General features: G+C 35.2%; 1 protein-coding gene across 3 annotated transcripts in view; it reads left to right on the top strand.

Moving 5' to 3' along the window:
* HLTF (helicase like transcription factor) overlaps window positions 1–26395 on the top strand; it is a 71704-nt gene that overhangs the window by 4018 nt on the left and 41291 nt on the right. For 2 of the 3 annotated variants that reach the window (XM_047784333.1, XM_047784325.1), the window contains exons 3-13: window positions 7176–7342; window positions 8606–8739; window positions 9550–9647; window positions 11179–11253; window positions 11560–11751; window positions 14817–14912; window positions 17832–17907; window positions 19467–19557; window positions 21673–21752; window positions 21838–21882; window positions 23681–23770. In XM_047784333.1, the coding sequence (XP_047640289.1) occupies window positions 7176–7342; window positions 8606–8739; window positions 9550–9647; window positions 11179–11253; window positions 11560–11751; window positions 14817–14912; window positions 17832–17907; window positions 19467–19557; window positions 21673–21752; window positions 21838–21882; window positions 23681–23770 (1144 nt within the window). The remainder of the gene's footprint in view (window positions 1–7175; window positions 7343–8605; window positions 8740–9549; window positions 9648–11178; window positions 11254–11559; window positions 11752–14816; window positions 14913–17831; window positions 17908–19466; window positions 19558–21672; window positions 21753–21837; window positions 21883–23680; window positions 23771–26395) is intronic. The other variant, XM_047784341.1, reaches the window with a different exon arrangement.

Here is a 26395-nt window from a genome sequence, read left to right as displayed (position 1 = left end):
TTTTCCTTAGGTCCATTTTATTTCGTTTTTGGATTCTTTATTTGAACACTTAATTTTAATTTTAATAAAAGATTTTTATCTTGTAAACATTCTTCAATGTAAACATTGGGTATATCTCCTAAATTTTGTTACATGGTATTGGCATTGTTCATTTTTTAACATTTTAGAAGTGTTTTCAATTTTCTCATGTTTAAATTTTTTATTTCTTTACCCATCAAAGTCTTTTTTTATGATAAAGTAGATTATTTTCTATTCTAAGAATACCGTTATAATTAGTTCTAATTCTACTTGTCATCTTAATCTTTTTTTTTTTTTAACATGTCCTTTTTTGTCTTGTACTTGGATCATGTTTTGTTTTTATAGTCTCCATATTTTGCCCTCCGTTTTTGGTTATATATTTTCTGGAATTTGCATAATCTGGTTTAAAGAGATCATGCTATAAGCAGTGGCACAGGGGCAGGGGGCCAGTGGAGAACAGAGCTATGTCTGGGGTTATCTTATGATGCAGCAAGTTAATGATCCAGCATTGTCACTGCAGCAGCTCAGGTCATTGCTGTGGCATGAGTTCTATCCCTGGCCTGGGAACTTCCACATGCTGCAGGCACAGCCAAAAGACAAAAAAAAAAAAAAGATGAGGACAGAGCTATGTGTCACAGAATATCCTCAAAGAGTTAGAGAGGAATATTTAATGTTCTGGTTGGTAAGGCCTTTAGTCTCTTGGGTCAGTAGACATGCTGGGAGAGGTTTAAAGCAGCTTTTTGGTTTATTTTTCAGGCAGTTAAAAAATTGAGGCAATTCATATACCATAAAATTTACCATTTTTAATTGTACAATTCAGTGTTTTCTTAAAGATATTCACAAGATTGCAAAACCCATTGTCTAGTTCCAGAGCATTTTCATCATTTGCAAAAACCTTGTCTACAGTAGTAATCAGTGCATGTTGCTCCTTGCCCTTAACCTATGGCATCCATTAATTTATAACCGTTCTACAGTAGGTTTCTATGGATTTACCTACTTTAGCCATTTCATGTAAATGGAATCTTACAGTATGTGTCCCTTGGGTTTGGCCTTCATTACTTCTTTCTTTTCTGTTAAATGTTTTCTAGTGTACCGCAATAGTTCCCTCGTAATTTCTTTTACTGTGTATTTTGTTATATATGTACTGTATATATTATATATTATACATTTTGTTTTCTTAGTAATTGCCCTGGGAATTACAATTAACATCTTAATTCATAAGAATCTAGTTTGGATTAGCGCCAACTTAATCTCAATTATTTATAAAAACTTTGCTTTTAGATAATTCCATTGTTTTCCTCCCCACTCCTTTGTGCTGTTGTCATATAGATTAATTCTATTTTCTATATGTTGTATGTTCATCAACATAGATATATAATGATTGTTCTATATCCTTTTAGGTTAGATAGGAAGAAAAAGTTACAACCAAAAGTTTCATACTGTGCTCTTTATTTCTTTTTTTAAAAATTTCTTTATGTAGATTCAAGTTAACTGTTTAGTGCCTTTGATTTCAGCCTGAAGGTCTGCTTTTAATATTTCTTGTAGGGCAGGTTGGCTAGTGATAGATTCACTCTGTTTCTGTTAATCTGGGAATATCTTAATTTCTTTTTTATCTTTGAATGATAGTTATGCAAGATGTAGAATTCTTAGTTGAAATTTCTTTCATTTAGCACTTTGAATACTACTGTATTCTTGCTTTCATGGTTTATGATGAGAAATCAGATATTAGTTTTTGTGTGTGTGTCTTTTTTTTGGTCTTTCTAGGGCCACACTTGAGGCATATGGAGGTTCCCAGGCTAGGGGTCTAATCGGAGCTATAGCTTCTGGCCTGTGCCACAACAACACCAGATCCAAGCCACATCTGCGACCTACACCACAGCTCACGGCAATGCTGGATCCTTAACCCACTGAGTGAGGCCAGGGATTGAACCTGAAACCTTTTGGTTCCTAGTCGGATTCCTTTCAGCTGTGCCACGACGGGAACTCCCAGATGTTAATCTTAGTGAGAATCCCTGTATGAATTCTGTTTCTTCAGTGTTCTTTCCACAGTTCGATTCTGATGTGTTTGGGTTTGAATCTCTGAGTTTTTTTAAACTTGGAGTTTGATAAGCTCCTTACATATGTAGATTAATTTTTTTTCATTAAATTTTTGAAGTTTTCAACTATTATTTCTTCTAATGTTCTCTCTACCTCCTTTTATCCTTTCCTTCTGAGATTCTCATTATGTGTATGTTGGTATCCTTGCTGTCATTCCACAGGACTGGTTGATGTTTCTTCATTTTTTTTTTTTTTTTCTTTTTCTGCTTTGGCTCCTCCTAGGCATATGGAGTTCCCAGGCTGGGGATCAGATCCGAGCCACAGTTGCAGTCTGTGCTGCAGCTGCAGCTGCAGCAACACCAGATCCTTTAACCCATTGTGCCAGGCTGGGAATCAAACTTGCATCCCAGCACTCCAGAGATGCTGCCGATTCCATTGCAACACAGTGGGAAATCCCTTTCATTCTTTTTTCTTTCTGATCCTCACTCTTTAAATGTTCTTCAGAGGTGGTAGTGTCAGTTTATCTATCTTAAACTTCATTGATTGATTCTTCTGCCTGCTCATATCTGCTGTTTGAGCCTCTCTAGTGAATTTTAGACTTTGGTTAACTTTGTACTTTATTGACTCCAGAATTTCTATTTGATGAGACAGTTTTCATTCTTTCCTTTATTTTTAAATTTTTAAAATTTTATTTATTTATTTATTTATTTGGCTTAATAGGAGCACAGCTGCAGCATATGGAAGTTCCCAGGCTAGGGACTGAATCGGAGCCACAGCCGCCAGCCTACACCACAGTCACAGCAACAAGGTATCTGAGCTGCATCTGCAACCTACACCACAGCTCATAGCTACACTGGATCCCTGATCCTTTAGTTTTTTAGACATGGTTTGCTTTAGATTTTTGAACATACTTAAATTTAGAACTTGAAATTTTTCTTGTAAGTCCAACATCTGTGCTTCCTTAGGGATAGATGATTGATAGCTTACTTCTTCCATGCATGAACTGTACTTTCTTGTTTCTTTGCATGTCTTTTTTTTGTTGTTGTTAAAAAGTTGACTGACTTTAAAATTTTTTTTTTATTGAAGTGTAACTGATTTACAATGTTCCTTCAATTTCCGCTGTACAGCAAAGTGACCCAGTCATACGTATATATACATTCTTTTCTTATACTGTCTTCCATTATGTTCTAACCCAAGAGACTGGACATAGTTCCTTGTGCTGTATAGGAGGACCCCATTGCTTATCCATTCTAAATGTAATAGTTTGCATCTACCAACCCCACAACTCCCCAGCCATCCTACTCCCTCCCCCCTTCCCCTGGCAACCACAAGTCTGCTCTCCAGTGCTGTGATCTGTTTCTGTTTTGTAGACAGGATCATTTGTGCCATATTTTATATTCCACATGTAAGTGATATCATATGGTATTTGTCTTTGTCTTTCTGACTTACTTAGTATGAGAATCTAGTTGCATCCTTGTTGCAGCAGATGGCATTATTTTGTTCTTTTTTATGGCTGAGTAGTATTCCAATGTATATCTCAGTACCATATCTTCTTTATCCATTCATCTGTTGATAGACATTTAGGTTGTTTCCATGTCTGGGCTATTGTGCATAGTTCTGCAATGAGCATGGGAGTGCATGTATCTTTTTGAATGAATGTCTTGTCTGGATATATGTCCAGGAATAGGATTGCTGGATCATATGGTAGTTCTACATTTAGTTTTCTGAGGAACTGCCATACTGTTTTCCATAGTGGTTGTACCAATTTACATTTCCACCAACAGTTCAGGAGGGTTCCCTTTTCTCCACACCCTCTCCAGCTTTTGTTTTTGTAGATTTAATGATAGCCATTCTGATGGCTTTGAGGTGGTACCTCATTATAGTTATGGTTTCCGTTTCTCTAGTATTTTTTTCATGTGCTTATTGGCCATACATATGTCTTCTTTGGAGAATTGTCTATTTGGTCTTCTGCCCATTTTTTGAATGGGTTGTTTGTTTTTTTTGCTGTTGAGTTGTTGTATATTTTGGAGATTAGGCCCTTGTCTGTTGCATCATTTGCAAAGATTTTCTCCCATTCTATGGGTTGTCTTTTCATTTTTTTAATGGTTTCTTTTGTTGTGCAGAAGCTTTTGAATTTAATTTGGTCGCATTGTTTATTTTTATTTTTATTGTGCTTATTCTGGGAGGTAGATCAGATAGAGTGTTGCTGTGATTTATGTCAAAGAGCATTCTGCCTATGTTTTCCTCTAGGATTTTTATAGTATCTGGCCTTGCATTTAGGTCTTTAATCCATTTTGAGTTTATTTTTATATATGGTGTTAGAGAGTGTTCTAATTTCATTCTTTTACATGTGGCTGTGCAGTTTTCCCAGCACCACTTATTGAAGAGACTGTTTGTTCTTACCTCCTGTGTCAGAGATTAGTTGACCATAGTTGACTTAATAATGTGGCAGCTCTAGAAATCAGATTCTTTTTTTTTAATTTTAACAAAATTTTTTTTCTACCCAAAAGCGTAATCGAGATTGTCAGTTTATTTTTGTTTTTTAAAAAATTATAGTTGATTTATAATGTGTGTTAATTTCTGCTGTACAGCACAGTGATCTGGTTTTACACACACACACACACACACACGCACACACACACGCACATGTTCTTTTTCTCATACTATCTTCCATCGTGTTCTACCCTCTTCCATCATTGTTCCTTTCTTTCCAAGGTTTGTTGTTGTTGATTTTGCTAATTGTTGTTTGTTTAGTAACTTTTCTAAATTAACCTTGTAAAATCCATTCTTTTTTGTTTGTTTTTTGGTCATGCCAGCGGCATACAGAAATTCTGGGGCTGGGATTGAACCCATACCATAGTTGAGCCACAGTAGTGACAATGCCAGATCTTTAACCTGCTGTACCACCAAAGGAACTCCTAAAATCTATTCTTTTTTTTTTTTTTTTTTGGTCTGGCTACTGATGTCTATATTTGGTTAGCTTAGTGGCCAGCTAATGACTGTACTAGAGCCAGTAAGTTTTCCATTCTTTACTTGAGATGATCTGTGTGCATTTGGGGCACTCTTTCAACTCTCAGCCAGGTAGTTGACACCTCTCCCTTAACCTTTATTTCCTGTCTGTTCAGAGCCTCAAGTTCAGCCAGAGGTGAAAACTTAAGGCCTTCTCACTTCCTTTCCTGAGTGTATACACAGCCCTGGGCATGCATATAACCCTCTGCTTACATTTGCCCTTCTAGATTCCCAAGAATATGTTGGAGCGTTTCAAAGCCCCTTTGGCCATCTTTTCTCCAGCTTTTCCTTTTAAGCCCTTATTGTTTTGTTTGCCTTAGCTATTACTCACTGCCTATAAAATTGTTTTTGACAAACACCTACCTAAGGGAGAAGGTTTTTTGTATTGGGTAAGCTCACAGGTCAAATAGAAATATCTTTATAGGTGGGGGTCCTCTAGGAAACCACTATAGTGACAAATAGTGGCAAAATGACAATTCAGTAGGAATGAATTTTGAAAGATTTTGCTCCAGTGTGCTTCCTCTGATAACTGCTAGGCTGTACCAAGAAGTCCAGGTTGTTTTATTCATTAATTCATTCATTCGTTTATTTACTTACTTAATTTTGGCTGTGCCTGCAGCGTGTGGAAGTTCCCGGACCAGGAATTGAACCCATGTCACAGCAGTGACAACACCAAATCCTTAACCTGTTGAGCTACTAGGGGACTCCAGCAGGTTGTTATTTTTAAAAGCTATTGTGTAGCCAAGAGCTAGATAGGACTGAGGCAATGATACTTAGCTGTTTTCTTGAATTAAGACTACCCAGGGGAGTCCCATTGTAGTTCAAGGACCGGATATTGTCTCTATGAGGATTCAGGTTCAATCCTTGGCCTTGCTCAGTGGGTTAAGAATCTGGCAATGCCACAAGCTGAAGCCTAGGTTGCAGAGGCGGCTTGGATCCGGTGTTGCTGTGGCCCTGGCGTAGGCCTCAGCTGCTGCTCCAGTTTGACCTCTAGCCTGGGAACTTCCATATGCTGCAGGTATGGTCATAAAAAGAAGGAAAAAGAAAGTCTGGGTTTCTGCAATTCTTTGGTTAGTTTCCAGACTTCTGAAAAAGTTGATTCTGACAATTTCTGCCAGTTTTTTCATTGCTTTTATGGAAGAGAAAATTTTTGGAAGCCCTTACTCTTCACTTTCAGTTATGTCACCCTTAGGCAGTTTTTAATCAAATGGAATCAGATAATGATATGAGTTGAAGGCTGGATGGGTTTTCTTATTCCTGTTCCATTCCGACTTATAATTAATGCCTTTTTACCCTTTACAGATTCTGGAGAATTTAGGCTTAGGAACCAGCCTGCCTGGGTTCAGATCCTAGCTCTGCTACTTCATTAGCTTTATGACTTTGGTCAAGTTACTTAACTTTTCTGTCCTTTAGTGTCCTCATTTGTAAAATGGAGATAATAGTACCTACCAATAGAGTTATGACAATCTTTAATAGTCTATCTATGTAATATGCTTAGAATAATGTTTGGCACATAGCAAGCTCAAGAGATTACCTGTTTTCAGAAGTTATAATGTTAAAAATTTTAAATAGTATGAATCTCTTAGTTTTGATTGTATCTTCTATATTACCAAGGATTTTTAACTTACCAATGAACGTAACCTGGAAAATACTATAAAAAAATCATAGTAGGAGTTCCCTTCGTGGCTCAGCAGTTAACGAACCCAACTAGGATCCATGAGGATGTGCGTTCAATCCCTGGCCTCCCTCAATGGGTTAAGGATCTGGCATGGCCGTGAGCTGTGTTGTAGGTTGCAGATATAGCTCAAGTCCTGTGTTGCTGTGGCAGAGGCATAGGCTGGCATTTGTAGCTCTGATTTGACCCCTAGCCTGGGAACCTTCATATGCTGTGGATGCGGCCCTGAAAAAAAAAAAAAGGCCAAAAAAAAAGAATCATAAGATAGATTCTTTAATATTTCTATAGAAATTGGAGTCCAAGAAAATATACATTTTCTATATGTGGTGTTATTCATTAAGCATTAAAAATGAATGAAAATCCCAGATAAAGTATGAAGAAAACTGTCATTATATGTTTATTATTTATAACAATATCTGCTTATTATTTTTATTAGGTTAATAATAATGAAATGGTTGCATTACAACGAGAGCCCAATAACCCCTATGATAAGAATGCAATTAAAGTAAACAATGTGAATGGAAATCAGGTTGGCCATTTAAAGAAAGATCTTGCAGCTGCTTTGGCCTATATCATGGACAACAAATTGGCACAAGTTGAAGGGTAATGAGCTTTTGGAGTTTAGTTTTATAGTTGTAGTGATCTTTGAATTTAGGGGTATGTATAGTTTCCCTGACAATTTTTGTCACTATGCCTTTAGCATGTTTCAGTGAATGTTTTAATTCTTCTTTCATCTGCCTCCACTACCCTAATCCATCAAATAAGCTATTCTCTCACTTTCCTGGTAGATTATCATCATGGAGAAAAATAGACTTTGGTTCAAATATTAGTCCATACCATCTTTTAAGAAAAAATCCTTTTAAAAAAACCTTTTGGTGCATTGATTGAGGAAATCTGGAAGTGCTTATTTAGATCAGAGGTTGTAAGCTGATAGCTTGTGATGAGGTGCAGATGAGTGTGATTTTTGTCTACACAATGTTTAAATGTTTTTTCATTTATTTCCAATATTTGAGTATCTGGATATTTTACATTTTATACATACTTTGTCTACACAGTGTTTAAATGTTTTTTCATTTATTTCCAATATTTAAATATCTGGATATTTTACATTTTATACATATATTTGCAAAGATTTCTCTTGACAAATGGATGATCTGGTAATGCAGGATACTTATTTCCATATAACATCAGTTGACTGGAGCTGAGTAGCAGCAGTTGCATTAACTAGGTATATACCTTCTTAGTTGTACCACCTGTTCCTTTTTTAAAACTTTGTCTCTTTGGTTATGTTTTCTCTTTCATGCATTTGTGTTTGTGATCTCAATTTAAATATAGGGTGTTTAGGATATTAAAATGTGAGTTTTGAGGAGAAATACTCAGCAGTACTTGTCACTTGGAGCCCCTTGCCTTTGTTACTTAGAACTGAGCACTCAGCAGTGCTCAGTTCAAGTTTTTCAGCTATTGAGAGTAAACTTTTAGTGAATCCTGGATCAGAAATAGTTCTTGAAAATTATTCCTCATTCTCCCAGAGTGGATTTCTGCACTCTGTGGTTCTGTTAGTGAAAGCTCTACCTTCTCAGTTAAACTTACCATCTTACTTATCTTATGATCTTTGTAATATGCTCTCTATGTTTTTAAACACTTTATCATCTCCATTTTTTCTGGCATTCTGGTCCTAAAATCCATCTGTTTCTTCTCATTGTTGCTGGTCCTAGTCCATGTCCTTTTTCTGTCTTTCTAGTCTGCCCAGTTCTTTCTATTTTGTTTGCATGCAAAGTTTGAATGTGACAGTTATTTAGCAGATTCTAAATGGGACTTAAATGTAAAAAATAACTTCTAATTTTCTTTTCCTTCGAATTACAATAGGGTAGTTCCTTTTGGTGCAAACAATGCTTTTACCATGCCTCTACATATGACTTTTTGGGGAAAAGAAGAAAATAAAAAAGCGGTTTTAGATCAGTTGAAGAAACATGGATTTAAATTGGGTCCTGCACCAAAAAGTAAGTTTAGGATTTAACCTATTATTTTGGTATCATAAGGTATGGGAATTGTAAAATCTTTATTCTCTTAAGTAATACTTTGAATTTGGTTGGCTGAACCAATTGGTGCTAAAGGCTCCAAGTTCTTTTTTTCAGGAATCTTTTAAAACAAATCCTTCAAAATTTTTCCTCTTTATTTTGAAATAACTATAGATTATAGTTGCATAGATATACAGAAAAATGTACAAGGAGATCCCTCTCCTAATTTCTCCCAATGATAATATCTAGAAACCCCTGATTTTAACTGTTCTCTTTAATAAATTACAGACAAAAAGAATCTCCCACTAGAAAAAGAAAAATATTAATTTGTTTTGCAAGAGTTGTTGAAACCCTGCGGAATTATTTTAATGTATTTTTTGAATGATTTAGAAGATGTATATACTTTTAAATTTTTTAGGGAGTTTCTGTTGTGGCTCAGTGGGTTATGAACCTTGCTAGTATCCACGAAGACACAGGTTTGATACCTGGCCTTGCTCAGTGGGTTAAGGATCCATCATTGCCGTGAGCTGTGGTGTAGATTGCAGACATAGCTTGGATCCTGCATTGCTGTGGCTGTGGCTTAGGCTGATGACTGCATCTCTGATTCCACCCCTAGCCTGGGAACTTCCACATGCCGTAGGTGTGGCCCCAGAAAGCAAAAAGAAAACAAATTTTTCAAAAATTATATTAAGGGAATTTTAAATTCAGCTTTACATAAGCTTTAAAAGCTATTTACTTAAAGATAATTTATTTTGTTTGGTGATTTTATTCTTTTCATTTTGTAAATTATAGCTTTAGGATTCAGTTTGGAAAGTGGTTGGGGCTCTGGAAGAGCTGGGCCAAGCTATAGTATGCCAGTTCACGCTGCAGTACAGATGACAACTGAACAGGTATACTTCTCTTTTATTTTGTAATCTAAAAGTGAATTTTAAATGTTGAAGATTGATATTTAAAAATATAGGATAAATATGTATGTGCTAGTATTAGTGATCTTTAGAGGTATAAGTTACCAAATGTTTAGATAAAGTGTTTATTGCAAGCACTTATATGGAAAGAAAGCAATGCTAAGGAATATATGCACACATATTCGTTCACACATATATTGAAACACACATATTGCTATATATGCCTGGGATATTTTACTATGTCTTGATGTTTTTGTATTATTTGAAATTTAATGTTCATAATTAAAAAAAAATTTAAGCTTGAATCTTACTCCTTTTGGTAGATTGCAGATGAGGTACTAAAAAATTAGTTCCAAATCTTTGACCTTAATTATTTCTTACTTTGTCTACTTTGTGATCAAGGATGCAGTTATACTAGGTTAGTTTGGGGATAAATGATAAAAAATAAATTAATGCATATCAGTCTGCCAATTACATTGAAATTTTTTGTTTCTATTTTTAACTTTTTTTTTTTTTTTCCTTTTTACTGTCCCACCTGAGGCATATGGAAGTTCTCAGGCTGGGGTGGAATTGGAGCTGCAGCTGCCACCTTACAACACAGCCACCGCAGCACTTGATCCAAGCTGCATCTGTGACCTATGCCACAGCTTATGGCAATGCTGGATCTTTAACCCACTGAGCAAGGCCAGGGATCAAACCCGTATCCTTACAGATGTTATGTTGGCTTCTTATCCTGCTGAGCCACAATGGGAATGCCATACTTTTAGCCTTTTTATATTCTAATTATAGTTACTGTATTTTCCCTGCTCATGATTAGAAGGACTTAAGCTTGTGCCCGGTGGGTAAACCCCAGATTACCTCTCCTCAATTATTAGACTTAGCCTGATTTGTTCTGGGCTGCTGCTGTGTATTTATTTGCCAACTTAAAAAAGTAATTTTAGCATATATATATGTTGTTATAAAATTGGAGTAAATCAAATTAAAGAACCAACTAGATCAAATTAGCATAAGATTGAAATTATCCTAATGTTTTTTAGCACATAGCAGGATGATTGCAGTAATACTAAGTGAGATGTCATTTACTTGAAAAAGTCAAATATACTTGGTAGGATCTGCCAAAATGGTTTGAATACAGTTAATAGAATCACAGAATTTCAATGACAGAAGAAACTTTAGAGATACTCTAAACTTTAGAGATACTCATTTTGTAGGCATAGGATACAGGGCCGTAAAGGTAAAGTATTTTGCCCAAAGTTATATATAGGTTATTTGTGACAGAGCTGTGACTGAAACTCAGGACTTAAAACTCCATTCTGTATTCCTTTGGCTGTAACAGTTAATAGGACCTATTTATTCTGCCTTTATCGAGCAGTGTATTATCACAAATAATTTATTTTACATACCTTTTGGTATTCATCTCTTTTGGTTAATTAAATGATTTGAAATCTCTGAATTACATGCAATTATTATTTTAATTGGTTTGCTTCATAATGTTTCTTGTTGCTCTTTGTTGTAGCTTAAGACAGAATTTGACAAATTGTTTGAAGATTTAAAAGAAGATGATAAAACTCATGAAATGGAACCAGCTGAGGTATTGAGCCAATACTTTCTATTTAAAAATATTTGGATTTTAAGATACAGTGTTAAAAATTTAAGATACATTAAATTTTTTTGGCCGTGCCCATGGCCATGTGGAAGTTCCAGAGCCAGGGATCAAACCCACAGCAGGGATCTGAGTCACAGCAGTAACAACGCCAGATCCGTAATCTGCTACATCATAGGGAAACTCCGTTAATCTATACATTTTTATGACAAGATCAATTGTTTTCTAGATTCTGCATGGGGAAAAAGAAAAGGTTTATTGTATTTCTGTTTATGATATTTCCTTTATTTATAGGCTGTTGAAACACCATTACTTCCACATCAGAAACAAGCTTTAGCTTGGATGGTTTCACGGGAAAATAGTAAAGAACTTCCACCGTTCTGGGAACAGCGAAGTGACTTATACTATAACACAATAACTAATTTTTCTGAGAAGGACCGACCAGAAAATGTTCATGGAGGAATTTTAGCTGATGATATGGGTTTGGTAATTATATTTTTTCTTGAGTTAATAACATTTTACTTTGTAACTATGATTTTATAGAAAGTAATTTTTGAAGTAGATATAGATGGGAAGATGTTGGCGCCAGTTGGGATTAGAATATAGTTTCTCCCATGGTTTTTACTTAAACTAATGCTAAGCTTTTTTTTTTCTTTTGGCTCATTTACCTAAAGTACAGTTAAAGTAATTAGTAATGATAAGAACATACATTTCTCGGAGTTCCCGTCGTGGCGCAGTGGTTAACGAATCCAACTAGGAACCATGAGGTTGCGGGTTCGGTCCCTGCCCTTGCTCAGTGGGTTAAGGATCCGGCGTTGCCGTGAGCTGTGGTGTAGGTTGCAGACGCGGCTCAGATCCCACGTTGCTGTGGCTCTGGCGTAGGCCGGTGGCTACAGCTCCGATTGGACCCCTAGCCTGGGAACCTCCATATGCAGCGGGAGCGGCCCAAGAAATAGCAACAACAACAACAACAAAAAAGACAAAAGACAAAATACAAAAAAAAAAAAGAACATACATTTCTCAATTTTCTTTTGAATTTCAAGGTAGCTTATCTTTAATTTTTTTTTTCTTTTCTTTTTACAGCTGCACCTGCAGCATGTGGAAGTTCCTAGGCCAGGGGTTGAATCAGAGCTGCAGCTGGGTCCCGTGCCACAGCCCCAGCTACAACAGATCCAAACCGCATATGCAACTAACTCTGCAGCTTATGGCTATACCAGATCCTTAACCCACTGACAGGCCAGCAATCGAACCCGCATTCTCACAGAGACAATGTTGGGTCCTTAATGTGCTGAGCCACAACAGGAATTCCTCATGGGCTTTCTAATAGGAAGATATGATTCCTTACACCAGCAGTTTTTATTCTTTTTGGTCTCAGCAATGCTTTACATTCTTGAAAATTATTGAGGATCTCAAAGAGCTTTTGTTTTTGTGAGTTTTCTGTATTAATATGTCTTAATATTTATGATTTAGATATTAAATTTTTCCGATTGTTTTTAAAATAATAGTTAACAAAACTCATTACTTGTAAACAGAAATAGCGTATTTAAAATGAAAAGTACTCTAAAAGAAAAGCAATTTTGATGAGGCTGGCATTTACATTTGACATTTTTGCAGATTTTTTGGTTTTTTTTTTTTTTAGGGCTACACCCATGCCTGTAGAAATTCCCAGGCTAGGGGTCGAATCAGAGCTATAGCTGCTGGCCTACACCACAGCTACATAGGATCCAAGCTGCATATGTGACCCACTTCACAGCTCATGGCAACACCAGATCCTTAACCTGCTGAGCAAGGCCAGAGATGAAACCCACATCCTCATGGATACTAGTCTGGTTTGTTACTGCTGAGCCATGACAGGAACTCCTCATTTTTGCAGATTTCTTTAATGTCTGGCCTGATAGTTGACAGCTAAATTATAATCTGTTTTTTTATTCATACTGTTATGATATGTTATTTTGGTTGAAGTATATAAAGAAAATTAGTCCTCACACAGCTATCCAGTTGTAAAAGGGAGTATTTTAATAGCTTTTTTAGATAACTAGATACAACGATAAGATTAAGCAAGTATTAGTTTATTAAAGGTTAATAGTTATAACTTAGAACCTAAAAATCTTATCAATGAACTTTTTATACTTTGTTCCATTAATATCCACTAGTGTAGCTGGCACATTGAGTGGATATTTTAACCATGCATGATTTTGTAACAAAGTATTGCTCATTTGGAAAAGATTGGTTCTCGGAGTTACACAGAAATGCCAAATGTTGATGCATTTCATTATACAGTATTAAAGAATTTACATTCATTGATATTACCGCTGATCTTATTAGAAAGATATTTACATTTGGGAAGCTTCTGTGCTTTCAGCATTGGATACAAGTTTTCTAATATTCTAATTTTTACTTGAAAGCTCAAATTTTATCATTAGCAACAAATACTGTCAGTTTTCCTTGGGGTTGATAGGCTCACTTTATTCATTTTTCAAGAAAATGTCTGGCACTCAGTCATAAATAACTAGTTGTCAGTTCTTTCAGTTACAAGGTTAATACTTGGAAGTGATAATGCATGATGATGCATGGTAGCTAGTTGAACTTCAGTTTAGTCTCAAGGGACTTTGCTCTAGATAACCTTCATATTTTGTTGTGCAAAAGAAGTATTTTCTATACCTCTTACCTTGTGATACAGAATATTCAAAAGATGTACTTAAGAGGTAAGATTTGATAAATGAATGTGTACTGCTTCATCAAGAACATTCTTAAAGTGAAACTTTGTTTTTTACTTATGTGATGATTCCAAATATAATGACCACTGGTACAATGTAGTGCCAACAGCTGTTTCATTCTAAGGCAGCAGCAGCAGTTTTACCCACCGTTGCTTTTGTGGAATTACTTCATATATCAACACAAATGAAGTCCCAGTAGTATTACTAAAATAGTTTTGACAGCACATACTCCTGAAAGGGTCCTGGAGAACTTCTAGGACCTGTGGACAGCACTCTGTAAACTGCTGCTTTACACTGCTTTAAAATTGACAGAGATTTATTTCTGTGTTACTAATTATAAATTAAGCTATGGAAAATAATGAAAAATTCATGTTTCTTTTTAAGAAAAATGCACAAGAAATATATCCTTTATGTGTTATTGGTATGGTAGCTTTTAAGCTTTTATTTTTAAATTGGAATTTAAGCTTTTATTTTTATATTGGAATTACTAATCATTTTATGTTAGATCTGAATTACATGGCAAGCAAATAGTTGTAGTTTAATTATAAAGTTTTTAGTTCAGGTTTAGACGTAAAATTTTAAAAGTCATTCAATAAAATGACACTTCTCAGAGATGCTTATAATATTTAATAATTCTTGGTAATACAATGTGGTAAAGCATTTACTAACTTAATGAAATATTTTTTTCATTAAATGTGTATTATTTAATAATATGCATTTAATGGATGTTGTTTGATATTTTCTTACTTGATTTAAAATGTGGTTTTGGAATGTTCTCTGGTGGGCTGGGTTTCAGAGTCTGACCATTTGTTTTTATAAAACATGTATTTAAAGGGTAAAACTCTGACAGCCATTGCAGTGATTCTTACCAACTTCCATGATGGCAAACCTCTTCCTGTTGAAAGAATTAAAAAAAATCAACTGAAGAAGGTAAAGTATGTGAGTTTTTTCCTGATGTCTCTGATTTATTATAAAATCTATTGTCTTTTAAAAATTATTGCCATTTGGTATTGATAATACCAGATTTTTAGAGATTTGATGAACGGCCTTTCTTGTATGTTGCTGGTAAGAATGAAGGCACATTCTGGAAGGAAGTTTAGTAATGTGTATCAAAAGCCTTCAAAGGGTTTATAATCTTTGACTCAGTAATGCTATTTCAAGAAATTAAAGAAGTGATCAGAAATGCATTTTTTTCCAAAGAGAAAAATATAAGTATTTTCCCCCAGAATATTTTAAAGGCAGAAAAGAAACACTTCTCAATGAGGTAATAGTTAAATTACAATATAACAATAAAATTTAATGTTATATAACTACAAAATCCTATTTTTGAAGAGTGTTTACTTTCATGATATTTTTTAGTTAAGAAAAAAAAAAGGTGCACATCTGTGTATAGGGTTTGAGTTTTCGTTTTGTAAATACTTATTTATATATATCTAAGTGTAGTCACACACACTGTATGTGCCAAAATGTTAATAATGATAATTATATCTGAGTTATAAGATATGAGTGACTATTTTTGATAATGTATGTTTTTGTATATAGCATACATACACATAATTATTATATTCAATTTCTAAGAATTAATAATTATTTAGTTTTGTGGGGAAAATAAATGTTATTGGTGTGAAACAGTTACTTTTCATTCTCAGCTGAAAATCCAAACAACTTAAAGTAGGAAATAACTAAATGCAAAGTATATGTAAATATATCTCTTTATTGGAATTTTCTCTACTGCTGTTCTGATTTTTTTAGGTTTCAAAGATGCTGCACATCACTTCCCTGCCACTGTTTATTAAGATTCTTTTTTATTGCACTTAGTTACATTTCCTTCTTTGTACTTTGATGGGGAGTTTAATGTTGTTAACATTTGGATTCAGTTCCCTACCCTGATAGTTCAATGCCTATGTCCTTTTCTTTCTACATTTAGTTTTTAAAACTGAAGAATAGCACTTAAGACTACTTATAGCTTCATTGTCAATTATCAATTTAAAAATTATCTGTTTTCAGTAAAGCTTTCCCTTTATTCCCCAAGATCAGCCATGCACTTAAGGTATCATGTAGTAGGAAGTTTTTAGAGTATTTGTTTTGCTATATTTGTTGAAATTGAGGCTGAAAATGTGATTTCCAGCTAAGCATTTATTGCAACAAAATTTTCATTATTTCAAATAGATTTGGCTATTCCAAGCTTACAGAGTAAAGTGTTAATTTAAATTCTATGATATTGGAGTATTTATAATTTAATAGGTTGGACTTTATGTCTTTGAACTTTATGAAGAAAAGGCTTACTAAGCAAAACTATTTAATATAACAAGAATAATGTAGAGGATATCCTTTATTTGTAGATAAACTTCTGAATTCTTTTTTTTCTTTTTTTTTCTTTTGTCTTTTGTCCTTTTAGGGCCGCACCCGCAGCATATGGAGGTTCCCAGGCTAGGGATCTAATCAGAGCTGCAGCTGCCAGCCTACACCAGAGTCACAGCAATGCCAGATCCGAGCTGCGTCTGACCTACACCACAGCTCACGGCAACGCCAGATCCTTAACCCACTGAGCGAGGCCAGGGATTGAACCCGCAACCTCATGGTTCCTAGTCGGATTTGTTTCCGCTGAGCCACGACAGAAACTCCTTGAATTATTTTTTGCATACTGCTTAATATAATATAAATGATTATACTGATTACTGAAGACTGAGTAGAATGTTTGATGAATGGCATTTTTAACGTCAGTTTCTTAGAGTTAATGTTTTAAAAAGTTAGTTATCTAAATAATACGTACTACTGATTATCTCTAAAAATGGAACATCTTGGATTTTTAATTTATTTAGACTATACCATTGGAAGGGGATAGATCATCTTTTCAACAACGTTTTTAGTAAAACGTACACTCTAATAGGATTTTATAAAACGTTTAAAATTCTGTTTTTTGGCAATGAGATCCTACTGTATAGCACAGGGAAATGTGTGTGATTGGGTCACTTTGTTGTACAGCAGAACTTGATGAAACATTGTAAATCAACTATAATAATAATAAAAAAATAAAATTCTTTTTTAAAAATTAAAATCTTATTACACTAGGCAAAGATTACTTTGTACTCCTGCCAATCAATCTTGAACACCACTCTCAGGTTTTGATTAAAAAATGATCTGGCTTTTACAGTATGAGCTACCTTTTAAACTGGAAGAATTAATTAAATCCTTTGTCATGCCTACTGTAGAACCAAGTCAAGAATTAAAAATAAGATTGGAGGAACCTTGCCCTACTAGACTCAGTTGAAAAGATTTTCACAAAAAACTATAAAATTTTACTTCTATAGAAATTTTATGCTCATGAATACCTAGGTTTTGATTGGATTTTGCATTTTGAAATAATGGAGAACATGTGAAAGGAAAAGGAAAAAGTCAGTAAGAGAGGAGGCACTCTGAAACCTGACTGTTCCCCTACCCACTCTGGGAATTCCAGAAAAACAGGATGTCAGTGGCAGCCTCACTTAAGATCTATTATTTACTGAGCAGGGACTTTTGAGTTATTGAGTTTTTAGTCTTAGAATTCGTTTTAATTCTAAAATCCCATTTATGAATGTTTCTCACAGTAACTAATGTGCTGTTTATAATTGTGGTTTGCTTTTTGTATTCCCTTTGAAAAGGTTAAGACGGACTAGTTTTCTTTTTTGAGGTACCTGTGAAAATTTTTTTCATCAGTTTGTACATTTTTCCTCTTAATGCATCTTCTCCCATTGCTATAGAATGGGGTAGCAATTTAGGTCGTCCTTATTATGTAAAGTAAATCAATATAAAATGAGATGCATTTTTAAACTGACAGTAGTTATGTAAGAAATATGCGTTTTCATCCAGGAATGTAATGTTTACGATGAATCTGTGCAACTTGGAGGGAACAATACCAGTGAAAAGGCAGATGGACTAACCAAAGGTAAACTTTAATTTTGAACATGACCCCATGTTTCATTTAGATTTTTTCCAATTTAATGATATAATTCCCACTCTGGCTTAGTACTATACAAAAATTTCAGATCTCTTTTCCTAAAGATTCTCATGAGGACTAGTAATCAGGAAGTTTTTAATCAAGGAGGTGATAGTGGAATTGGGTGGTAGTATGTAAATCAGAGAAACTGAGGAAGAGCATTTTTGGTTAAGAAAAAAATGCCATGAAAGGGAAGCTCAAAACAAAAGATAGAGCATACTGTCCTGGGGTCTCAGAGTAGTTTACGGTATTCATAATGCTATGTGCATGAACAACAGCAGGTCAGGATAGAAACAGGTTAGAGCCAAATTCTGAAGTCAGAGGAGAAATGAAGAGGGGTCTATGGATTTAACAGTTATATGGCTGGATTTTGCAACCAGTGACCACAAAATTAATTTTTGAAGATTGGTTAGACCAGAGCAACATTGAAAAAAAATTATATATTTTAGGGCCACACCTGTGGCATATGGAGGTTCCCAGGACAGGGTTCGAATCAGAGCTGTAGCCACTGGCTTATGCCACAGCCACAGCAATGTGAAAATATTTTAAATTAAGACTAGTGGATGAAGAATTGGAAATAACTGTATGCTGTTATATATTTTGCTATTTGATATAGGAGAAAAATACTTGGAGAGGGAGGCAGAATTGAGGGCTTTTGGTGGGGGGTTAAGAAAGAAATTCATGGATAGGAAAAGATAGGATATAATGGAGAGAATAAGTTGTTGGCCTGTGGGAGGAAATGAGATCAAGAAAACAGATGAGTTAGTATTAGAGGGAAAGGAAGTAGGGTTGAGGGAAAATACAGATAATTGAGGGAATAAAAACTTAGGAAAGGAAAATTGATAGCTTATAGATGAAGATATCTGATTTTCTTTTGTAAAATGAAGTAGGTCATCCTCTTGGAGTAAAAGGAGTTAAAAATCTTGGCAGAGGATCTAGTGTAATATAGATCATTCTCGTGAATGGGTAGGGAGGCTGTGTGAGCTAAAAGAGCTGCTAAGTGACACAAGGTGACTGCTGAGGTTGTAGAATAGACATTTGGCCAGGGACAGTGCACCCGCTGTATATGGAGATTCCCAGGCCAGGAATCAGACCTGTGCCACAGCAGCTGCCAAAGTCACAGCAGTGACAATGCCAAATCTTGAACCTACCGAGCCCCCAGAGAACTCTGGAAAATGGACATTTTTAATATCTCCTATTTATTCATTTTTTCCCCCAGCAGCTCTCAGCAGCCTTGGTACAGCAGGAAATTAAGCCCATGTGGGGGTTGGCTGGATAACTACAGGGGAAAGACTGTACAAAAAAAAACTTAAGGTACTTTTTGGTGAGAAAATACTAGATTAGGAAACTGTGGAGAGGATAGCTGGCTGGTTTACTGGAAAGAAAAGTGGAATGATGGTATTAAGAAAGTTGAACTATTGAGTTGGAAAACTAAGGTTTTAAGGATAATATAGTCTAAAACAATTTACTAATACTCTGTATATTTGTCCTTTTCTTTGAAATGGAAGGATCTAGATGTAGTGGAGAACCCAGTATTTCAGATGTCAAGGGAAAGAATAAATATCCCAAGTCAGAATTGTCTAGCTCCCGCCCCAAAAGGTAAACTCCATTATGGTTTGATTTTATATAACATGTTTAAACTCTTTCTCCATTCTCTTACATGTAGGAGAGAGATAGGACCATTATTGAATCACATAGTTCTTTCAAATATATTTTTTAATTTGAAACTAAAATCACTGTTCTCATTTTATTTCATATATTGGGTAGGCTGTACTCATTTTATTTCATGTGTTATTATTATCTTTTTAATGGCTGTACTTGCAGCATATGGAAGTTCCCAGGCCAGGAATGTGAATCTGAGCCACATCTGCAGCACTGCCAGATCCAACCACAGGGCCAGGGATCAAACCACACCTCCACAGCTACCTGAACTACTGCAGTTGGGTTCTTAACCCACTGTACCACAGCAGGAACTCCTGTTTTCATTTTATAGGTGAAAAAAAGTAATATTAATATATAAAAGAGGTGAATTGGTAATTTTTAATAATCACTTGCATTTCTGCTGTTTTCCTGTTTCTTTCAACTAAGATCTAGCCATTGGGTTTCTGTTCTTGTTGAGACTTTAGAAGAGTTTTCTTTATAAATTGGAGGAGCTGAGAACTGATGATGGCTTGGATGGCTTGACAAAAGCATTCTTTGCTCATCTTTGTTCTTTCTCACTTCATCTTTAGTGGAAATAAGACATTATAAAATTATTATGAAGATATGTAAGTAGACTAGGGAGAGAATTTGAATACAGGGCATAAGGCCCTCCTGACCGCCTCTTGAATCTGTTAACTTTATAAATTTTATTTATATTCTGGGGTAGATCTAAATACTTGGCTTTTGTGGGGTGTTTTTTTTTTTGGTTTGTTTTTTGTTTTTTGTCTTTTTGCTTTTTCTAGGGCCACTCCTGCAGCATTGGCTTTTGTGTTTTATTGTCCACCATCAATATCTACAGGTGGGACTTCAAGTCTGTGTCCCTGATAGCTATTCCACCTGTAGAGATCTCAAAACTGAAGCTTTGTTAATTTTTCTCATTCTTTAATACCTCTCTGAACTGAGCACAAAACCAGAACTCATGTTTCCCTTTCATCTATATCTCAAATCTTATAACTCTGAACTGACCGTGGGTGTGGGTTACAGAGCACTGTAGGTAGGCAAGATCAGATAGAGGGTGTGGAGATAATAATGACATGGGACAAACTAACAATAACGACCAATACACATAGTATAACTGATACATAGATACTTACAGTACAACAGGCATTATTGTAGGGGCTTTGCATACAGTAATACCCTTTTTTTTTTTTTTTTGCCTTTTTAGGGCTGCACCTGCGGCATATGGAAGTTCCCTGGCTAGAGGTTGAAATGGAGCTACAGCTGCCAGCCTGTGTCACAGCCACAGCAACACAGGATCCAAGGAGCCACGTCTGTGACCTTCACCACAGCTCACAGCAGTGCCGGATCCTGAACCCACTGAGCAAGGCCAGGGGTCAAACCTGCATCCTCACTGGTACTAGATGGGCTCATTACCACTGAGCCACAGTGGGAACTTCCTATGGTAATACATTTTTATCCTGTGAAGTGGATTGTATCTTTCTTCCTATTTTCCAAGTGAGGAAACTGAAGCTTAGAAGAATATTAGGTGACTTGCCCAAAGTCACATAGCAAATAAATGGTGGCATAGAGTCTCAGTTCAGAGTCCATTGTTCTTAGGCACTTAACCACCATATTGTACCAGTTTTAGATGAAATTTATAAAAATTTTTATTGTGAATTATATTTTTGTCCCTTAATCTGTTTGCTTCATTATATTGGAGAGGGTTTTTTTTTTTTTTTGATAGTCTAATAGTTTTTTTCTAGTTTTATGTGTTTTAATTGAATTATCAGATATTAAAGTAGTCAAGTAATTGCTAATTTAGAATGATTTACTTCCTCAAATTTAATTTAATAGTAGTGATACTTGTATTTTGTATAGTGAATGCATCTGTGAAAGGAAAATGCTTTTAGCAAATTTGACTTTCATTTGTCAAATGAAAATATTTTCTCTTGAAATTTTTTCAAAAAATAAAAGGGCAAGGTCAAAGCATTTGTACTACATTTGTGAAACATGATTTTTTATATCCCATTTTTGTTTCGGGTTGCTTAAAAATTTGTGTATACTTAATTTTAGAAGGAAAACTGTTGTACAGTACACTGAAAGCAGCGATTCAGAGGACATTGACACAAGTGACTTGCCACAGAAAATGAAAGGTAATATGAAATGAGTTTGACTTGATAATGTATCCTATATTTTAACTTCTTAGTGTGACCATTTTATATTTGGTTTTGTTTTTAGGCAAACTGAAAAATACACAATCAGAGACTAAAATCAGAGTCAGAGGTATGTATATATCTCTCAATATCTCTAATCTACACTTGGAGATTTTTAAAATAAAACCTTATTGATTTGTATCTGTCTAGCTTGGAATTCTTTAGTAATAGGTCTTGAATTGGACTGCTTTTTACATTTGAACTATTATGGAGTTTACCAAGGGTGTTCAATGAATGAGGCAAATTGAAGGAATAGGTGCAAATTAAAACCTAAGAGAAAATATTTAAACCAACTTTAAACAAAATTACTATTTATAAAATGACTTTAATAAAGCCTTTTTCATATAAGTATGAATTATAGTTACAAAAGTAGGGTGAGAGTGCCTTGTTAGCATTGTAGTACTATTATTATTGTGAGCATTAGACAAATTTACAAGTATTCAGTGAGTATCTTTACTTTTTTCCTTTATCTTTAAAACATACACTTTATTTTCTTTTCCTCTTAATCAGATCATATTATATTCCTTTTTTTCCATTTTTTTTTATTACTCAAATGAATTTATCACATCTGTGGTTGTATAATGATCATAACAATCTGATTTCACAGGATTTCCATCCCACAGCCCAGGTATATCCCCCTACCCCCCAAATTGTCTCCTCCAGAGACCATAAGTTTTTCAATGTCTGTGAGTCAGCATCTGTTCTGCAAAGAAGTTCAATCTGTCCTTTTTTCAGATTCCACATGTCAGTGAAAGCATTGGATGTTGGTGTCTCATTGTATGGCTGACTTCACTTAGTATGATTGTTTCTAGGTCCATCCATGTTGCAAAAAATGCTGGTATTTCGTTCTTTTTAATGGCTGAGTAATATTCCATTGTGTATATGTACCACTTCTTCTGGATCCACTCCTCTGTCGATGGACATTTAGGTTGTTTCCATGTCTTGGCTATTGCAAATAGTGCCGCAATAAACATTGGAGTACATGTGTCTTTGTGAGTCGTGGTTTTCTCTGGATAGATGCCCAGGAGTGGGATTGCTGGGTCAAATGGTAGTTCTATGTTTAGTTTTCTGAGGAATCTCCATACTGCTTTCCACAGTGGTTGCACCAATTTACAATCCACCAGCAGTGTACTAGTGTTCCTTTTTCTCCACACCCTCTCCAGCACTTATTGTTTGTAGACTTTTTTTTTCTTATCTTTTTGCCTTTTCTAGGGCTGTTTCTGTGGCATATGGAGGTTCCCAGGCTAGGGGTCTGATTGGAGCCGCAGCCGCCGGCCTACGCCAGAGCCACAGCAGCACAGGATCCGAGCTGCGTCTGCAACCTACACCACAGCTCATGGCAATGCTGGGTCCTCAACCCCCTGAGCAAGGCCAGGGACCGAACCTGCAACCTCATGGTTCCTAGTCGAATTCATTAACCACTGTGCCACAACAGGAACTCCAGATCATATTATATTCTTAGTAAGAAATTGTATTACTTTTGGAAAGTAACTCATCACCATTGACTGATCTGAAAATTTGGCAGCCTTTTCATTAAATGTTAATCACCTGTTTCACTGAAAATTCTCCTTCCACCTGGGAGCTGAGTCACTCTGCATATGGCTGCTTCTATTTTTACTTCTCTTCCTCAAGAGAAGCAACAATTTATCATAAATGACTACATTTTTTGCCTTTCTTCTCTGAGCTAGAAGAATACACTTAGAAGAGGCAATTTGGTTACTAGATATTTTATTTTTATTTAATAATATAAGCTCTTAAGAGAGTTTGGAAGTGGTATTATATTTCCTGTCCTTTGAAAGTACCTGTACCTAAGTACAGGAGAGAATTAGTTTTTAACTATCTTAATGATTCTCTGGTTTTTACCTCAGCAGGATCGTCTAAGGTTAAAGAAGATGCAGAGTTTGCATGTGCACTTACTTCATCTACCCCTACAATGAAAAAGAAAATGTTGAAGAAGGGTTAGTAAATCTTCTGGATTTTTAGCTTTTGTTTGGTTTGTTTTTTGTATTTTTCAAAGAAAAAGATTTTAATGACAAAAGTTATAAAACCATATTAAAAGAAATTTAAGTAGTGAAAAGAAAAAAAATCTCATTTTTAAAAGTGCACTTTGATGTATTTTCCTATTCTGTATGTTTTAGTTTGGTGAAAAATATGATGGGAAGGGGGACTATTACTTGTTTGTGTAGCAGAGATGTTTTTCCTAGTAAAGGCATAGAACAATTTATGGCTACTTTAAAACTTAATTTCATTTGGATTAATTAGAATTATAATACAATTTTAATTCTTGGTATAAGAATTTAATTTTCAATTAAAAATGTCAGTGATCTTCATTATAAATTTTTTTTTTGTCTTTTCTAAGGGCCACACTCATGGCATCTGGAGGTTCCCAGGCTAGGGGTCTAGTTGGAGCTATATCTGCCGGCCTATACCAGAGCCACATCAACGTGGGATCTGAGCCGCGTTTGTGACCTACACCACAGATCACGGCAACGCCAGATCCTTAACCCACTGAGAGAGGCCAGGGATCGAACCTGCAATCTCATGGTTCCTAGTCAGATTCATTAACCACTGAGCCATGTCGGGAACTCCCCCATTATAACTTTATATTTTGTAATTCATAGGAAAATGACAGTGCTTAAGATTCTGAATATTTCAGATGGAAAGAGACTGTGGTTAAGGTGATCTGTAACAAGTTACTGTATTTCTTTATCTTAGTTCCTGTTTTACATGTTGAGGATATAGCAAACCAAAGACTTTTCATGGAACTTATCTAGTGCTGTGGGGGGGTGGGTGGGAGGGAAACATAAACACATAATTTAAAACATTTTTTAATTGAAGTATAGTTGCTGAACAGTATTATATAAGTTATAGGTGTACAGTATAGTGATTCACAATTTTTAAAGGTTATACTCCACTTATGGTTTTATAAAATATTTGTGATATTCCTTGGATTGTACAGTATATCCTTGTTGCTTATTTTATACTTAATAGTTTGTACCTCTGCTTTCTTATTCCTATATTGCCCCTCACTTCTTCCTTTCTTCATTGGTAACCACTAGTTTGTTTTCTATATCTGTGAGCCTTTTTCTTTTTTGTTATATTCCCTAGTTTGTTGTATTTTTTAGATTACACATATACATATCATACAGTATTTGTTTTCTTTGACTTATTTCACTTAGCATAATACCCTCCAAGTCATCCATGTTGCTGCAAATGGCAAAATTTCATCTCTTTTTAAAGGCTGTGTAATATTCCATTATATACATATGTGTGTGTGTGCGTATACTGTTATGTATGTAATATATATAATATTCCATTATATGTGTGTGTGTATACATATTCTTTATGCATTCATCTGTTGATGGACACTTAGATTGCTTCCATATCTTGGCTGTTGTAAATAATGCCCTGAACATTGGGGTGCATACATCTTTTCAAATGAGTGTTTTTTGGTCTTCAGATATATATTCAAGAATGGAATTGCTGGGTCACGTGGTAGTTGTATTTTTAGTTTTTTGAGAAATGTTCATATTGTTTTCCACAGTGGCTACACCAGTTTACATTCCCACTAACAGTGTAGGAGGGTTTCCCTTTCCTTCACATCCTCACCAGTATTTGTCAGAATGTTAACCATTCTGAGAGGTGTAAGGTGATATCTCATGGTGATTTTGATTTGCATTTCCCTTATGATTAATGATATTGAGCATCTCTTCATGTGCTTCTTGTTCATCTGTATTTCTTTGGAAATATCTGTTCAGGTCTTCTGCCTATTTCATAATTGGGTTATCTGTGATTTTGATGTTGAATTCTTTTGATGTATGAGCTGTTTATATATGTTGGATATAATCTCTTATCTGTCATATCATTTGCAAATATTTTCTCCCATTCAGTAGCTTCTCTTTTCATCTTATCAATGTTTTCTTTTGCTGTCCAAAAGCTTTTAAGTTTAATTAGGTTCTATTTGTTTATTATTGCTTTTATGCCCTTTACTTTCTTTAGGAGACAGATCCAAAAAAAATTTGCTGAAATTTATGTCGAAACATGTTCTGTATATATTTTCCTCTAGGAGTTTTATAGCATCCAGCCTTACATTTAGATCTTTAATCCATTTTGAGTTTTCATATGTGGTATTAGTGAATGTTCTAATTTCATTCTTAATATATATGTAGTTGTCCAGTTGTCCCAGAACCACTTATTGAAGAGATTGTCTTTTCTCTATTGTATAGTCTAGCCTTCTTTATCATAGATTAATTGACCATAAGTCTGTGGGTTTATTTCTAGACTCTGTCTTGTTCCCCTGATCTATCTGACTGTTTTGTGATGGTACTATGCTATTTTGTGAATTTTTTTTTTTTTTTTTGCTTTTTAGGGTGGCACCCTCAGCATGTGGAAGTCCTAGGCTAGGGGTTGAACTGGAATTGCAGCTGCTGGCCTGTGCCTCAGCAGCAACGCCAGATCCAAGCTGCGTCTGTGACCTACACCACAGTTCACAGCAACACTGGATTTTTAACCCACTGAGCAGAGTCGGGGATCAGACCCGAATCCTCATGGATACTATTTGGGTTCATTACTGCTGAGCCACA

The sequence above is a fragment of the Phacochoerus africanus genome, chromosome 1 (genome assembly GCF_016906955.1).
Source record: "Phacochoerus africanus isolate WHEZ1 chromosome 1, ROS_Pafr_v1, whole genome shotgun sequence".
In the NCBI taxonomy this organism is placed as follows: Eukaryota; Metazoa; Chordata; class Mammalia; order Artiodactyla; family Suidae; genus Phacochoerus; species Phacochoerus africanus.
Note: the sequence above shows the minus strand (reverse complement) of the source record. Positions and strands in the feature narration are given on the sequence as shown.